General features: G+C 48.1%; 1 protein-coding gene across 1 annotated transcript in view; it reads right to left on the bottom strand.

Annotated features, from left to right (window-relative positions):
- The window catches only part of Slc13a2 (solute carrier family 13 member 2), a 31936-nt gene extending 14444 nt beyond the window's left edge, over positions 1 to 17492 (bottom strand). The window contains exon 1 of the mRNA XM_012950159.2: positions 17325 to 17492. Coding sequence (XP_012805613.2) covers positions 17325 to 17426 — 102 coding nt within the window. The 5' untranslated portion in view covers positions 17427 to 17492. The remainder of the gene's footprint in view (positions 1 to 17324) is intronic.
- Positions 17493 to 17756: the final 264 nt, after the last annotated feature.

The following is a 17756-nucleotide window of genomic DNA, read 5'->3' on the forward strand; positions in this document are numbered from 1 at the left end:
CTGATGGCTTTGGGTCTGTGTCTCCATTCTATTCTCCCCACCCACCCACGCAAGCAGTCTGTCAGGCATAACCTGCTAACTTGTTTTTCCTGGATCATGAATTTTCAGCCGGGACATGGAGTACTGATGAGGACCTATGAAGTGAGCTGGGAAGACCAAGCCATCTTCTCACTAGCATCTAACGAAGGCTATGAGTGTAGGAACACCAGAGTCCAGACTTCCCCAGCTCACACGTGGTCCCAGCTATGACTGTTCGACTACAGGATGTGCAAAGGGATAAGCCTTCAGTAGAAAGCCGTGTTGACATCCCTTTTATCACCCATGTTTAGTCATTGTGCTTGTCACTTTCAGCACAGTATTCAATAGATGACAAGAGATATTCAACTCTTTATTATAAGGTAGACTTTATGCCCGATGTGGTGGCACATGCCCATAAACCCCAGCATGTGGCAGGAGGATTAGGGAATGCCAGGCCCTAGCACTTGGCAGAATGATTAGGAGTGTGGCTACATAGGGTGTTCCAGGGCAGTCTGAGCTGCACGAGATCTTGTCTCCAAAAATACTGGGACTGGGAAGATGTCTCAGTTGATAAGGTGGCTGCTGTGTAAACATAGGGATCTGAGTTTGGATTCCCAGAACCTATATAAAAGCCAGGTATGGGCTGGAGAAATGGCTCAGTGGTTAAGGCGCTTGCCTGCAAAGCCTAACGACCTGGGTTCAGTTCCCCAGTATCCATGTAAAGCCAGACACACATAGTGGCATATGTGTCTAAATTTTGTTTGCAGTGGCTAGAGGCCCTAGTGTGCCCATTTGTTCTCTCTTTCTCTGTCTCTCTTCTCTCTCTCTGCTTTGAAATAAAATAAAATATTATTTATTTATTTATTTGAGAGAGGGAAAGAGGCAGAGCAAGAGAGAGAGAAAGAGAGAGAGAGAGAATGGGTGCTTCAGGGCTTCCAGACACTGCAGACGAACTTCAGACGCATGCACAACCTTGTGCATCTGGCTTACGTGGGTCCTGGGGACTTGAACCAAGGTCCTTAAGCTTTGCAGGCAAGCACCTTAACTGCTAAGCCATCTATCCAGCCCCAAATAAAAAAATAAATATATATTAAAAAGCCAGCCACAAGTGTGTGCCTGTAATCCCAATGCTGGGAAGACAGAGACAGGAGGATCCCTGGGGGCTGCCGGCCTGCCGACTAGCTAGTCTAGCCAAATAGGTAAGGGCCAGGTTCAGTGAGAGGCCTTGCCTCACAAAAATGAGGTGGAGCCGGATGTGGTGGCACATGCCTTTAATCCCAGCACTTGGAATGCAGAGGCAGAAGGATTGCCATGAGTTCGAGGCCACCATGAGATTCCATAGTGAATTCCAGGTCAGCCTGGGCTAGAGTGAGACCCTCCCTCGAAAAACCAAACCAAACAAACAAACAAAAAAAATGAGGTGGAGAGAGCTTGAAGGGGACGTGTGATGTTGACCTCCGGCCTCTGCACACGTGTGCACACACACACCGAGGGCAAACAAAAGTAGGTTTACGTGGAGTGATTTTTGCCCCAATGTCAGCTGATTACATACTCTGAGGATGATTAAGGGAATGAGGCTGAACTCAGTTTTGACATGATATCTCTCCATCCACTGGGTTTATCGGAATCCAATCCCATCATAAATTGAGTGCACCTCTGCTGTCAATACTATTGATGTCTTTGTTACAGATTTTGTTTGTTTTTGAGAGGGTGTCACTATGTTGCCCATGTTGGTGCCAAGCTCCTCTGCTCAAGTGACCCTCTCACTTTAGCCTCCTGAGTAGCTGGGACTACAGCTGAGCCAGCAGGCCTGGCTCCATTACAAATATTTGATTGTGGCTATCAGGTACTGGACACCTGCCCACCTCGGTTATTGCAGCTATCTCGGGATATATCTCAGCTCACCGTTTACACTGATCACGGCGTGGAGATTACAGTGGCTTCTGTGCCAATGTCAAGTCTTCCTAGTGCACTAACGAGGAAGCACATACATTTCTGAATTGCAATGTGCTTTCTATATTTTGGCAACTGAACCTTACAATAACTGGATTAGCTTGTATTAGCTGGTCTCACTCCAGCCCAGGCTGACCTGGAACTCACTATGGAGTCTCGGGGTGGCCTCGAACTCACAGCAATCCCCCTATCACTGCCTCCCAAGTACTGGGATTAAAGGTGTGCGCCGCCACGCCCAGCTACTTGTAATTCTTTGTTGTTTATTTTGTGCATTTCAAAGCAATATTCCGAGAGGGATGGAAACTGAGATTCAAGGAAGCCCGGCAGCAGTTTGTTGACATTTGTTGAAACCAGGCAGGGGCTGGCTTTGAGTTGGGGAGATGCCAGTGTTCTGAGAAGCTTCTGGATCAGGTGCCTGCCAGAAAGCAGGGTGCTGGAGACCCTTTCTCCTCGACATCTCAGGAAGCTCTGGTGACAGGTCAGCACCCCCAGCTCGAGAAGTGGAGACTCAGGGATTGGGCTTGTCCTTTGAGGCCACCTAAGGACTGCGCGCCTTGCAGCTCAGCTCCATGGACTTGGGTGAGCTGGCAGCCCACGGGGCATAAGACCCTGATGGCTCCCACGCTGGCCTCTGACAGTTCCCCACAGCAGCTATGTGGCACAGGTCCAGTGGTATAGGTCCCATTTGGAGTGAGGGCAGAGCCTTCAGAACTCAGCAGGGGATAGAGCTTTCTTCTAGCCTGTGGCTCACACTCTTCTTCCTGCTCCTCCTTCCCTAGGCCGGGAGAGCTTTGCCCACCTCTGACTTTTGCTGTGGCATGGACACATTTATTCTTCCTTTGGTTTGTTTGCTGTTGTTTTGGGGTTTGGTGCTGGGGACTGAACCCAGGTCCTGGTGCACGCTATGTGCACACACTCTATTACTGAGTCACGTTGTGCCTTAATACTGTCCCCTTTGCTGTCTCTGCTCTTCCTTTTTTTTTTTTTTGAGGTAGGCTCTCACTCTGGTACAGGCTGACCTGGGAATTAAATATGTAGCCAAGGTGGCCTCGAACTCATAGTGATCCTCCTACCTCTGCCTCCCGGGTGCTGGGATTAAAGGTGTGAACCACCACGCCTGGGTCTCTAATATATACATATACATATATAATATATATATGTGTGTGTGTATATATATGTGTGTGTGTATATGTGTGTGTATGTGTATATATATGTATATGTATATGTATATGTATATGTATATGTATATGTATATTTAGTTAGTTAGTTAGTTAGTTTATTTGAGAGAGAGAAAAAGGCAGAGAGAGAGAGAGAATGGGTGCGCCAGGGCCTCCAGCCACTGCAGATGAACTCCAGACACATGGGCCCCCTTGTGCATCTGACTTACATGGGTCCTGGAGAATAGAACTGGGATCCTTTGGCTTAGCAAGCTAACGCCTTAACTGCTAAACCATCTCTCCAGCCCCTCTGCTCTATCTTTTTAAATATTTTATTTTTATTTATTTATTTGAGGTAAAGAAAGAGAGGCAGATAGAGAGAGGATGGGCGCACCAGGGTCTCCAGCCACTGCAAATGAACTCCAGATGCATGTACCACTTTGTGCATCTGATTTTATGTGGGTAGTGGAGAATCAAACCTGGGTCCTTAGACTTTGCAGGCAAGTGCTTTAATCATTGAGCCATCTCTACACCCTCTCTTTCCTCCTTTCTTTTCTTTTCTTTTTTGAGACAGTCTCACCACGTACCTCACAATGGTACAAGACACCAGATCCTTCTGTCTCTCCTGCCTGAGTCCTGGGATTACAGGTGTGCACCACCACACCTGGCAACAGTTAGTTTTGTTAATCTGATATTGAGACCAGTCTCTGCCGTCAGCAGACACTCCCCGGGCAGCTGTGTCCAGGTCAGTCTCTGCTCATCTCAGCAGGGAGCCTGGTGTCATTACAATCAAGCTGACATCCCCAATGAATGAATGATGAATGAACAAATGCATGGCCTTGAAGGACATGAGTGGGGTCCAGCTCTGTCCTCAGGGAGTACCAATGTCTGGGCAGGCTTATTGTGTGGGTTCTTCTGGAAAATCAGCAGTGGACAAAAAAGAGAAACCCTCAGAGGGCTTTCCCATCCTAAAGTTGGCAGCTTGCTTCTTTTGCAATGGAAAACACACATATGGACTGGGAGATGGCTCAGTGGTTAAAGGTGATTGCTTGTAAAGACGGGTAGTCCCGGGTCAATTCCCCAACATCCACATAAAGCCAGATACACAGTGGCTGGAGTTCATGTGCGGCAAGAGACTCCCCACCTCTGCCACACACACCAGTAAAAATTTTAAAAAGCACACATCTGAGAGGAAGTTCCGCCAGCTTTACTGCCGTGTGTCCTTGGACAAGTCATTTAACCTCTCTTGATTTTAGTTTTCCTCTCCTAAGAAACATGTAGTGGGCTGGAGAGATGGCTCAGTGGTTAAAGGCACTTGCTTGCAAAGCCTGCTAGCCTGGGTTCGATTCCTCAGTGCCCATGTCAACCAGATGCACACAGTGGTGCATGCATCTGGAATTTATTTGCACTGGTAAGAGGTCCTGGCCACCCTTACTCTCTCTTTCTCCTTTCCCCACCTACAAATAGATAAACAATAAATAAATACTTTTTTAAAAGAAAGAATAAAAAGCTGGGTGTGGTGGTGCACGCCTTTAATCCCAGTACTCTGGAGGCAGAGGTAGGAAGATCACCATGAGTTCAAGGCCACCCTGAGACTACATGGCTACATAATGAATTCCAGGCCAGCCTGAGCTAGAGTGAAACCTTACCTCGAAAAACAAAACGAAACAGAACAAAAAGCACATAGCATTTCAGGCTGTCCACAAATGTATTTCCTTTATGCAGTTTGCTTATATAAAAACAGGGAAAAGAGAAAGCTTCCCCTGGCTAGGTTAGGATAAAAAGGGGTCAGGCTAATTGCAGCCTGGGAGCTGGAGCCAGGGCTGTTACAGGGAGAGCAAAGTACCCTTGGACTTCTAGGGAACCAGGCAGACAGAGAGGCTCTGATGGAAATGAAGGTGCTAGAGAATTCAGGACAGACTCTGGACCCTGGTCAGTGGTAGAGGTGGGGGAAACCTAGGTCTGTGGACGTCATGGCCTTTACCCGTTACGGACACAGCACAGCCCACAGCCGTGTTAGGCAGGAATCCCAAAAGTGTCCCAGCTTATTCCTCCCCGTGACTGAAGGTTAACCCAGGGTGGAGATGGGTTGGCACACAACAGACCACTCTCCCCCCTCCCCAGCAAGCAACGCAGCTGGCAAGGAGCCTTCTCAGGGAGAGATCAGAAAAGCAAGAGCCTTGAGGAGAAGAGAAAAGGCGAATGACCCTGGAGGGGGACTTCCAGAAGAGAGCTGCCCAGTTTGTGCTGAGGGATGAGTAGGAATTCAGTTGGAGCAAAAAAGGGATGGGCTGAGGGAGCGGGTACAGAGGGATGAAGATGAGGCAGAAAAGGTGTGTTCTTGTCTGCTCTGTGGGATGTAGAACTTTATCCAGAAGACAGAAGTGGGAGGCTTTGAAGGGTTTTAAGCAGACAGAGAGAGTGAAGTGGTCAGGCTGGTGTTTTACTAAATGATTACATTGGGCTAGGGTGCAGCTCAGTAGTTGAGTGTGTGAGAGGCCCTGGATTTTGCCCTCAGCAAAATAGTATACAGAAGACTGGCTTGGAGAAATGGCTCAGTGGTTAAAGGTATTTGCTTGCAAAACCTGACAGCCTGGATTCGATTCCCCAGTACCCATGTAAAGCCAGATGCAGAGTGGCACAGGCATCTCGAATCCATTTGCAGTGGCAAGAGTCTCTGGTATGGTCATTCTCTCCCCCCCCCCCCCAGCTTGCAAATAATTTCTAAAAAAAAAAAAAGAAAGAAAGAAAGAAAGAAAAGGAAGAAGCTGGGTGTGGTGACGCACGCCTTTAATCCCAGCACTCAGGAGGCAGAGGTAGGAGGATTGCCGTGAGTTCGAGGTCACACTGAGACTACATAGTGAATTCCAGGTCAGCCTGAGCTAGAGTGAGACCCTGCCTTGAAAAAAATAAAAGAAAGAGAGAAAAGAAATAGAAGATGACAAAGATGAAGAGGAGCAGGAGGAAGATGAGGAAGAAGAACAGAATGAGGAAGGCGGCACTGATGCTATCATAAGTGACTTAAAAACTGTGTGACCCTCCAAGGCTCAGGGGCCACTGCATAAGATGAGGCAGAAAGAATAGTGCAGTGGTGTCGCCCAGACACAAAACAGCCTTGATATGCACGACTTCACAGTGGGCGATGCTACCTGCACAAGACCTGCATAATAAGAGGGAAAAAAATGATGGCATAAAAATGGAAGAGAGGGGCTGGAGAGATGGATTACTAGTTAAGGCCCTTGCCTGCCAAGCCAAGGGGCCCAGGTTCGATTCCCCAGGACGCATGTAATCCAGATGCACAAGGTGACATATGCATCTGGAGTTCGTTTACAGTGGCTGAAAGCCCCATTTTTTTTCTCTCTCTCCCTCCCCCTTTTTCTATCGCTTTCTCTCTCAACTAAATAAAATAAAATAATTAATTAAAAAAGAACAGAAGAGAGCCAGTTGTACTTACACACACCTTTATTCCCAGCACTCAGGAGGCAGAGGTAGGCGGATCATTGTAAGTTCAAGGACAGCCTGGGACTTCAGAATATGTGCCAGATCAGTCTGGGCTAGAATGAGACCCTACCTGGAAAAATGTAAAAACAGGGATAGAGAGATGGTTTAGTGGTTAAGGCGCTTTCCTGCAAAGCCAAAGGACCCAGGTTCAATTCCCCAGGACCCACATAAGCCAGATGCACATTGTGGAGCATGCATCTGGAGTTTGTTTGTAGCAGGTGAGGGTCCTGGTATGCCCATTCTGTTTCTCTCCCTTTGCCTGTTTTTCTTTCTTTCTCTTTCTCTCTCTCTCTCTCAAATAACTGCAGATAATTAAAAAAAAAAATGAAAAATGAAAAAACAAAACAAGAAAGTAGAAGAGAGATTAGCTCAGAAGAAGGGATTCAGTGGAGGGGAGTTTTGGGAGAAGAAAAAGGAGAGTATTGGAAGGGCATCATAATCATGGTATATTGTCTATATTTATGGAAGTTGTCAATAAAAAGTGTTTTTTCTCTTTTTTTAAAAAAATATATTTATGTTAGTTATTTGAGAGAGAAAGAAGCAGATAGAAAGAATGGGCATGCCAGGGCCTCCAGCCACTGTAACTGAAGCCCAGAAGCATGTAGCACCTTGTTCATCTGGCTTACATGGGTACTGAGGAATCAAACCTGGGTCCTTTGGCTTTGCAAGCAAGTGCCTTAACCGGTAAGCCATCCCTCCAGCCCAATAAAAATGTTTTAAAATATTTTTATTTATTAGAGAGAGAGTGGTAGATAGAAAAAGAATGGCATGCCAGGGCCTCCAGCCACTGCAAAGGAACTCCAGATGCATGGGCCACCTTGTGCACCTGGCTTACGTGGGTACTGGGGAATTGAATCTGGGTCCTTAGGCTTTGCAGGCAAGTGCCTTAACCACTAAGCAATCTTTCCAGCCCTCAATAAATATTTTTCTCAATGTATTTTATTTATTTATTTGAGAGGGAGAAAGAGGAAGAGAGACACACAGAGAGAGAGAATGGGCATTTCAAGGCCTCCAGCCACTGCAAACGAACTCCATGGGTCCTGGGGAATCAAGCCTGGGTCCTTCGGCTTTGCAGGCAAGCGCCTTAACCGCTAAGCCATCTCGCCAGTGCCCCCCAAAGTTTTTAAAGATATGTGTGAGAGCATTTGTATATACTTAAGAAAACCTTTGATTGAGGGCTCATACCCTAGTTTTGGTATCAGGAACCCTTAGGTATCCCATGAAGACTTCTATTTCCTTAGAATAAGCTTTTTTTTTTTTTTTTTAGGATGAAGCAAGTGAAGAAAAAACATGACTGCAAAGAAAACCAGTTATGTTAAAATTAAGTTATTAAAATGTCAGCAGTAGCACGTATGAAGCTTTCAGTTCAGTCCTTAAGACTACAGAAGAAAAGAGAAAAATTATCTGTGTGTGTGTGTGTGTGTGTGTGTGTGTGTGTGTGTGTGAGAGAGAGAGAGGGAGAGAGAGAGAGAGAGAGGATAAAGACACATGTGAAATGTTTATGCCTTTGAGGACTGAATGCACAAAGGGTACCCCGCTGGTTCCTCTAAGAAAATATATCCCAGCGTCTGCTGCATCAGCTCAGAGGCCGCTGCCGCGGAGCAGGCGTGATCTGTTTTGACTGCAATCTCCCTTGCTTTTGCCCCCCACTTTCTTCTCCCACTTCCAACTCAGAACCCACTAGAGGAAGCCGAATACACCTGTCCCCCAAGCAATGACACGGTGTACCCTACTTCCAGTGCCTGTCTACAGCCTCTCCGTGCCAACAGCCTCCAGTCAGGCACACCCACTCCAAGGCCTTCCCATCCCTGCCAAACGCAGAGCTTTTGTCCTGTTTTGTTTTCACTTGGGTGAACTTTGTTTATTTCCATTCTTTTTTTTTTTTTTTTTTTTTTTTTTTTTTTGAGGCAGGGTCTCACTCTAGCCCAGGCTGACCTGGAATTCACTATGTAGTCTCAGGGTGGCCTTGAACTCACAGTGGTCCTCCTGCCTCTGCCTCTGGAGTGCTGGGATTAAAGGCATGTGCCACCACACCCAGCTTATTTCCATTCTTTCTTTAAAAAAGTATTATTTATTTATTTATTTGACAGAGAAAGAGAGAACGGACGTTCCAGGGCCTCCAGCCACTGAAAACGAACTTCAGAAGTGTGCACCTTTTGTGCATCTGGCTAACGCGAGTCCTGGGGAATTGAACCTGGGTCCTTTGGCTTTGCAGGCAAGCCCCTTAACCACTAAGCAATCCCTGCAGCCCCTTATTTCCATTCTTAATGTTAATGGCTTCATGGCTTCAGCTCCAAGACCCAAGGAAGAACCGACCTTCCTTCCTTCCTTCCTCCTTTCCTCCATTCCTTCCTTCCTTCCTTTCCCCCTGCCTTCCCTCTCTCCCTTTCTTCCTTTGTTCTTTCCTCTCTCTCTCTCCCCACTTCTCTTTCAATGCAAAAACAAAGCTCTTGGACTAAAGAGATAGCTTAGTGGTTAAGGCGCTTGCCTGCAAAGCCTAAGAACCTAGGTTCAATTCCCCAGTACCCACATAAGCCAGATGCACAAGGTGGCACATGCATCTGGAGTTCGTTTGCAGTGGCTGGAGGCCCTGCACCCATTATCTCTCTCTCCCTTTCTGCCTCTTTCTCTCTCTAATAGATAAATAAAGTAAAATATTAATAAAAAAACAAACTTAAAAAAAAACCTGAAGCTCTTGCTCCAAAGGGAGTAAGAGATAATTCATCCACCATGCCTGACTTAATTTATTAAGCCATACATGAGTGATTGGGAACACTGGTTCAGGTTACTCCAAGTGACATGTTCTACCAGGGAAGAGGCTCCATGGCTTCATGAACTTCTATAGTTACCAAACAATAGAAGGTCATAAATCAAACTCAATGCAATTTTCCACATACATTGGTGGGGACGGCAGGCAGTGGGTTACAGCTGAGCTGGGAATTCTGCTCAACAGATCTCAGATGCTCTCTGGTGCTGCGCTCAGCTCTGGGCTTGGTGGAGGCTAGCGGGCGGCTATGTTTAGCTGTACATTCCATCAATCTTACGTAGAGATCACAAAGATGTTAGGTCAGATACAGAGGTAGGTAGTAACCTGGCTCTTGATCTGCAACATTCCAACTCTCAACAATCACAGAATTCTAGTAAATCGCTGCAAAGTCTTCCTCACAGATTGCACTTTCGACAGATCTCTCTCCCTTTCTCCCTCTGTAACTCCAGGTTTCACTGTGTTTGCTCAAGTTGGCATTGAACTCCTGGCTGCAAGGAATTCTCCTGCTTCAGTCTCTCCCAAGTTGTTGGGACTACAGATGCACCTGGCTGAGACAATGGATTCTCAGTGTCAGAGAAAACTGAGGTTGAGGGAAGAGTCCTTACATCACAGTTTGGACCCAAACCAGAGAGCAAATGCCATTTAAGGCTGAGTGACATGAACGTGGCCTTCCCACAATCCTCTTTGGATTTAATTTCATGGTGGCACAGAGCCTTGCTGTGGATTATATATCTGGGAGATTTTGCTGTGGAAGACTGCTTTTCCCATTCTTGGTCTTTACCCAGGAGGTGCTGATAACACCCAGAGGGGGTGAAGTCCATGTCATGTTCAAGTCCATGTCCTTTCTATTCTGGGGATCCCCTGGCCTTGGAGGCTGGGTCTTCCTCCTTCACATCTTCCTCCCAGGCGCCCTGAGGCTGGGACATTTGTCTCACACATCCCAGGCACAGCCATCTGGCTCACACAGCACCAAGCTCTCTCCTTGGTGGGGGAGGGGGGGTGACAAGACACACCTTCGTGTTTCATTCAGAAACATCTGAGGCCCTCAGCGGCCAAAAGGCAATGTGAAAAAGAGCTGTCGAGAAGTGAGGCACTTACACAGGGCCCAAGGCCATCTGGATCCCCCAGGGGTAGGGGGAACATGATGGTTCAGGGCTGTTTCCTTTCATCCTCACAACAGCCCTTGGCGATGCGATCAGAGGGTTTGGAAAAGTCTCATGATCCAGAATGGATGAGAACCCACATCTGTACTGCTCCGAAAGCCACGTTCTGTTTGCTGGACTCTGCTTTCGCAACTGGAAACCAGGAAGTCTCAGAAGCTAGAGGAGGGTACAAACTCCTCATACAGTCTTCTGTCCACAGTTAGTCACAGGGCCATCCTCTGCCATCGGGCTGTGGGAATAGCTTGTACAGCGTATGTTTATCACAGATTCTAAAGTACGTATGAACTGACAGTGCCTTCTAGGAGTGCAGGCAATGCTGGGCTCAAAATTCTGCCACCTCCTGTTCCTACTATAAACCCAACAATTTCTCGCAGCAGATCTCTGTGCTGGCCAACATGGAGCCACTGAAAGATTGTTTTTACAGCTGATCCTTTTGTGTCCCCGGGGAGGAATTTATGCATCTGACTTTTGTGTGGCTAGTGGGGAATCGAACCTGTGATGTTAGGTTTGCTGGCAAGCGCCTTAATTGCTGAGCCATCTCTCTCCTGAGGTATTTTATGACTGTAACTTACTAGCCATTTGATTGTAACTTATTAGTCATTTGAATGTGTTAGTTACCCTTCATCGCTCACAGCATAAATCCTCACTCCTGTCCCTGGCCTCACTGGCTTGGAACTGGCTGCCCTCTCCCCTTCCCTCTGAACTTAAGTAAAGTTGTTTTCACCTGGGGCGCCTAAAGCAACATGGTTGTTTGTCCCGTCAGCTTGCCAACCTCAGCCCTGTGCTCGGCCCTTTGCACCTGCTGCATGTTCTGCCTGGACAGCTCTTCATCCCAAGCTGGGCCTGACTGGCTCTTACCTGCCACCCAGGTCTTAGGGTAACTGTCCACTCCCCAGGAGGCCTGTCCCGAGCCTGGCGCCGAGGGCGGCTCCTGCCTAGGCCATGGCCACACATGTCACGTTGCTTCCTACGGCTTGCACCGTGTCAATTTTGTGTGTCGCCCCATCTGATCCTCCGTCCTCTCTTCATCTAAATGGTTCCTGCCACATAGTTTTAAGTCTGGGGTCCTTGTGCACATGAAGGGATGAGAGCGTGAACGGGCAGATATAAGGGTTCTGGCATACTAAGGCGCCTCTGGCTGCAGGGCCGGAGAGGGAGCACTCTGTGTGTCGAGAGCCGCAGGTGCCCAGCACTTCGAGGTGCCCATTGCCTTGCCTCACACTGACGCTGCTCTTGCTGGCGCTGCGCTCCCCCCCCCCCCCGGCCTGTCCTCTGTCCTCTGCGGGTGCCTCTGCCTGGTGCCATGTCACCCGGCCTTCAAAGCTACTCAGTCCACCTGCTTCCAAGTCTCTTTTGACTCCTTGGAAGGCAAGACCTCCTCCTCTTACTGCTGCAGCCTTCTTGCTGGATCCGTGTGACATAAATACCTGTCGCCCCTGCTGACCCATCACCAGCTTAAGGACAGAACATCTGTATTCTGTCCAGTGACCCCGCTGGGAAATAACACGAATTCTATAGATATCCAGGATGGAAGGAAGGAGGAAGTCTTGAGAGGAGCTACTATAAGGTCACCTCTCTTCCCTGGAAGCCTCAGGTAGAGACTTCAAGACCAAGTTCCAGCCTCAGCTTTTTTTTTTTTTTTTTCTAGATGGAACTATAAGCAAATTACATCATCACTCTGGGCCTTAGTTTACATGTCTGTGAAATGGAGATAACTTCATGGCAACACAGAGGCTTTTGTGAGAAACAAGTGAGCTAATGCCTTGAGGTGTTTGGCTTAGTGCTGAGCACATAAAATAACATTCAATAAATGTCAACGATTTTATTGCTCAGGGCTGAGCCTTGGCTGGGGCTCCCCTTCCCATGTTAGGGACCAGGGTCAGGGCGCTAAGCCTGGGGGCGCGGGGGGGTGCTGACTACAGAAAGAAGACTCAACAGGAATTCAGGGAAAGGTCTTCTTTGCCAACATTCCTTCATTTGTACCGGAGCAGGCTGTGGATTAGGCGTAAAGCAAGCAAAGTCACCAAAGGTGCCTAGCTTCTTGAGAAGGGAGTCGGAATAAGAAGAAAGCAAACAGATATATACTTTTACATAGTAAAATAAAATGACAGGGCACTGTGATGGCTCTGTGACAGAGGGCTTTCTGGGATGGTTTAAAGAATGAGGAGGAAGGGCTGGAGAGATGGCTTAGTGGTTAAGCGCTTGCCTGTGAAGCCTAAGGACCCTGGTTCTAGGCTCATTCCCCAGGACCCAAGATGCCAGATGCACAAGGGGGAGCACACATCTGGAGTTTGTTCACAGTGGCTGGAGGCCCTGGCACACCCATTCTCTCTGTCTCTCTCTATCTGCCTCTTTCTCTCTCTGTCATTCTCAAGTAAATAAATAAAAATGAACAAAATAAATAAATAAATAAAAAGCAATGAGGAGGAAGCGTCTGAGAAGAGGGGAAGCTGAGCAGGGGCTGAGCTGTTGGAGGAGCAGAGAGAAGGCTGTGGGCTGCTGAGGATGGGGCCTGACATGATGGCGCCTTAGTAACTCCTCTAAGAGGTCAGTGTGGGGTTGGAAGCAGGGTAGTGATGTGATCTTAGGGTTATTTTTTCGAGGTAGAGTCTCACTAGCGCAGGCTGGCCTGGAATTCACTCTGTATTCTCAGGATGGCCTCGAACTCACAGCGATCCTCCTACCTCTGCTGGGATTAAAGGCGTGCGCCACCTCGCCAGGCTCTGATCTTAGGTTTTGAAACCATCATCCTGACTGTTGGGTAGAGAGTGGTCTGGGAAGTGGTAAGAATAGGGTCGGACAGTCCCCAAGTGAGCCTGATTCCATTTAGAGAGCACAGACGTCTCCAGTTGAAGACAATTTTTTTTTTTTTGAATTTATGATGGTGCAAAAGTTACAGGCTACAGATTCTGCATTTTGATCTTTCCTCAGTTGGGTGACTTGTGGTAAGATCCTCCCTGGTGACAGCGGGCAGTGGTGCATGGCTCTTTGGTCAGCCTTTAGGCACAGGCTGGGAAAAGAAAGGTAAACAACCCATGTCTTGCTTTGTGCTGCGTTGGTAGGCCAGCAGTTGCAGGTGTATTCAATGCATTTTCCACTTACTATAGTCTCAGTTAAGAGCGAGTCGATTGGGATGCGGCCTCACCACCAGTCAGGCGTGTCTGTTTTCAGCACAGCAGTGCCAAGACTGGCTGGCGCGTATGTAGATGAAGGAAAGCCAGCAATCCCGAATCCTGACTTTTGGGGTTTTCAGGGCTTTGACTTGGACGGAAAGAAGTGTGGACAAGTCAATATTCAAGTGGACAAGATGTCCAGGGCTAGCTGGTTATTACAAACATAAAGCTAGGGTCGGTGCTATAGACTCTGGACTTGTGGGCATGTTGTGTTTTTCTTTTTTTTTTTCAAGGTAGGATCTTGCTCTGGCCCAGGCTGACCTGCAATTCACTATGTAGCCTCAGGCTGGCCTCAAACTCACAGTAATCCTTCTACCTCCGCAGAGAGAGTGAGGGAGAAAGGGAGAGAGGGAGAGAACCGGAGGGAGAGAAAGAGAGAGAATGGGTGTGCACCAGTCCCTTTAACCACTGCAAACAAACTCCAGATACATGTGAACTGCTGAGCCATCTCTCCAGCCCATAGGTTTGGACTTTCTGTGCTTTTTTTTTTTTTTTTTTTTGAGGTAGGGTCTCACTCTAGCCCAGGCTGACCTGGAATTTGCTATAGAGTGTCAGGTTGGCCACAAACTCACAGTGATCTTCCTACCTCTGCCTCCCCAAGTGCTGGGATTAAAGGTGTGCACCACCATGTCCAACAATTGTTTTTTGGTTTGGTTTGGTTTGATATTTTGAGGTAGGCTTTCACTCTAGCTCAGGCTGACCTGGAATTCACTATGTAGTCTCAGGGTGTCCTTGAACTCATGGCAATCCTCCTACCTCTACCTCCCAAGTGCTGGGATTAAAGGCATGTGCCACCATGCCCAGCAGGTTTTTTAAAATTTATTTATTTGGGGGGGGGGAGAAAGAGAGAGAGAGAGAGAGAGAGAGAGAGAGAGAGAGAGAGAGAGAGAGAGAGAGAGTATGGGCATGACAGGGGCTGCAAAAGACCTCCAGATGCATTGTCACTTTATGTGTCTGGTTTTACATGGGTTCTAGGGAATTGATTCCAGGCTTTACACACAAAGCAACTTTAACCTCTGAGCCATCTCTCCAGCCCTGCTTATTATTATTATTATTATTTTTTTTGTTCAAAGTCTCACTATTTAACTCAGGCTGGCCTAGAACTTGCTATGTAGCCCAGATTTTCTCCTTAGTGCTAGGATTAGAGATGTGTGCCACCATGCCTGGCCACAGAGATGCTTTATAAAGCATGAGATAACATAAGATTATCAGGAGGAAGGGCCAGGAGGGACCATGGGAAACCAATAGAGTCAGATGGAGGGGGAGCTGGGAAAGGTAGGAGGAAACCAGATGTTAGTAAAGTCAAGAGAAGACTGTGGCAAAGAGAGCTGGTCAGCTGGGACAAATGCTATTGCAGGATTAAGGAAAGTGAGAATGGGCCACCAGGTTGGCATCATAGAAGCTCTTGGGAATTTGAGTCACAGAGAGACGGGGCCGATGGAGGAGAGAGCCCATATTAGTGCAAACACTTGGAGTCTTGCTGTTGGAAGAGAATGCAGAGAAGGCATGTGTGCAGGGACTATGGGCTGAAAGAAGCCTTGTTTAAGATGAGAAGTAGAATGGTGCCTTTATACATCGATGGGCTGCGTCAGGCAGAGAAGGAGACATTGATTATGCAGAAGCAGAGTTCTTGCAAGGAGTCCAGAGGAGAGGCTTTTTTTCCCCAGAATGGTTTGTGGAATCAGGACAGGACAGGCAGTGACTACAGGCTAGAGAAGGTGGCATGGCCAGCTACAGAAGACCAAAGTCTGGGTCTCTTAATGCATCAAACTCTCACCAAGTGGCAAGGTGCTGCCCCTCAGGTTTTTCTCCTTCCTTCCTTCCTTCCTTCCTTCCTTCCTTCCTTCCTTCCTTCCTTCCTTCCTCCCTCCCTCCCTCCCTCCCTCCCTCCCTCCCTCTCCCTCTCCCTCTCCCTCTCCCTCTCCCTCTCCCTCTCTCTCTCTCTCTCTCTCTCTCTCTCTCTCTCTCTCTCTCTCTTTCTTTCTTTCTTTCTTTCTTTCTTTCTTTCTTTCTTTCTTTCTTTCAGGTAGGGTCTCGCTCTAGCCCAGGCTGACCTGGAATTCATGATGTAGTCTCAGGGTGGCCTCAAACTCACTGTGATTCTCCTACCTCTGCCTCCCAAGTGCTGGGATTAAAGGTGTGCGCCACCACGCCCAGCTCTTTTTTCTAAATTTAATTAATTAATTACTTAATTGAGAGAGAGAGAGAGGAGAGAGAGAGAGGCAGATAGAGAGAATGGTCATGCCAGGGACTCTAGCCACTGCAAACGAATTCCAGATACATATGTCCCCTTGTGCATCTGGTTTACTTGGGTTCTGAGGAATTGGACCTGGGTCCTTAGTTTTCGCAGACAAATGCCTTAACCACTAAGCCATCTCTCCAGCCCCATGCCTCAGGTTTTCTGGTGGGATTCTGGGCAAGTTACTGAATCTTTCTGGGCTATGTCTGCTCCTCCCAGGGTGATGGTGGAAATGGTGTTATTACACTTGTTCCAGCAACCTATCTGATAGATCTCCTGTACAGAGACTACCTGGGCTTTGGCTTAAGAAGACAGTCATCCAAAGGTCAGATGGGTGTTATCACTTACCCTCTTCTCTTGAGGACTCCACAAACAAGAGTCTTCCCTGATTTCCCTATCTGCAGCAAAGAGCAGTGGCTCATTGGGTAGTTCTAGAGGTGTGTGGTAGGGCAGGGCTATGATTTGATTTCAGCTTTGGAGCCAGACCACACCCCAGCTCTGCCCCCTTGAGCGGCAGTCCCTCCGTGGGCTGCCCTTTCCAAAGCCCCAGGGTGTGTGTGTGTGTGTGTGTGTGTGTGTGTTTGCAGTATAGAGGATTGAACCCAAGGCCTTACTATGTCAAACAAGTGCTCTACCATTGGGCTACATCTCCAAGCCCCAGGCTAATTTTAGATTCATTATTTTTGTGTCCATTTTCTTACTGAGGCACCTAAAGAGATATATGAACCAAGCTCTATGAAAGCAGGGTCACTCCTGGGACTTTGAATAACTTATCTTCACTTTCCCCATCAACAAAATCTACAAAATGCGACTCTGGGACCTGTTTCGTAGATGCACAGCGCAGGGCAGGCAGTGGGGGGTTCAGATGAACGAGAGCTGGTGGTGTGACTTCCTAGGACGGGAGAGGGGGCAGGGGCTGCATTCTAGCTAGGTACACTGCCCACGGTCCCCCTCAGCAGATCTGCCTTTGACATCACAAGTGAGCTCCTTTTTGTGCTTATACCCAGGAAGGCACAACAGCCCGAGGCCAACTTTCCTGTCTCCCCAAACCTGGCCACCCACCTGTCTCTCCCTGGCACTGAGCCCGGACCAGGGCTGGGTGCACTCATGATAGGCAGGGCAACTCATCTGTGCCCTCCTGTAGCTCCTTTATGGAGTTGGTTTTCAGTCTCCAAGCAGTTCCCATGGCTGCTACTGCTGAGTGTCAGCAGAAACCCTCTCTGCCCCTCTCCCCAGGAGACCAAACAATGGGAGGTAAGGAGTGGGCACTAAGAATACCCCACCCTGACCCAGATGGTTTTTCTCCTGCCACCATCCCTAGAGTCACCTGTGCTCAGAAACACAAGTCCTTACCTTTCTGTGAACAAGGATGGGCAAAGGCAACAGGAAAATGGGCAGACATAGCACAATCAGGTAGGAGCGATAGGCCCATAGGCCCTGCCAACAGGTGGCCATGGTGTGGACCAGCCAACCGGGGCTGCCGGAGCCACCGTCTCCACGCCACGGAAGTAAAGAGCTGAAGAGGCAGTGTGAGGCTGGTGGCCTGAGCAGCTTATATAAAGCCACAGAGTGTTAACCATTGACCCACCCTGGCAATCAGACTGTTTTTGGAGTCAGGAGGTGGGAGTGAGGAGGAGGGACTTCAGGAGGAGTAAAGATCAGGAAGACTTTGCAGAAAGGGAGGGGAAAGACCAAGGAATAAAAGCTTCAGGTTGCTCCGAGAAGTCAGCCCACAGTTAACTCCTTCTTTGCGTGGAGGGTACTTGAGGGCTGTTCTTGGAGAGC

The sequence above is a fragment of the Jaculus jaculus genome, chromosome 9 (assembly GCF_020740685.1).
Source record: "Jaculus jaculus isolate mJacJac1 chromosome 9, mJacJac1.mat.Y.cur, whole genome shotgun sequence".
NCBI classification, from domain to species: Eukaryota; Metazoa; Chordata; class Mammalia; order Rodentia; family Dipodidae; genus Jaculus; species Jaculus jaculus.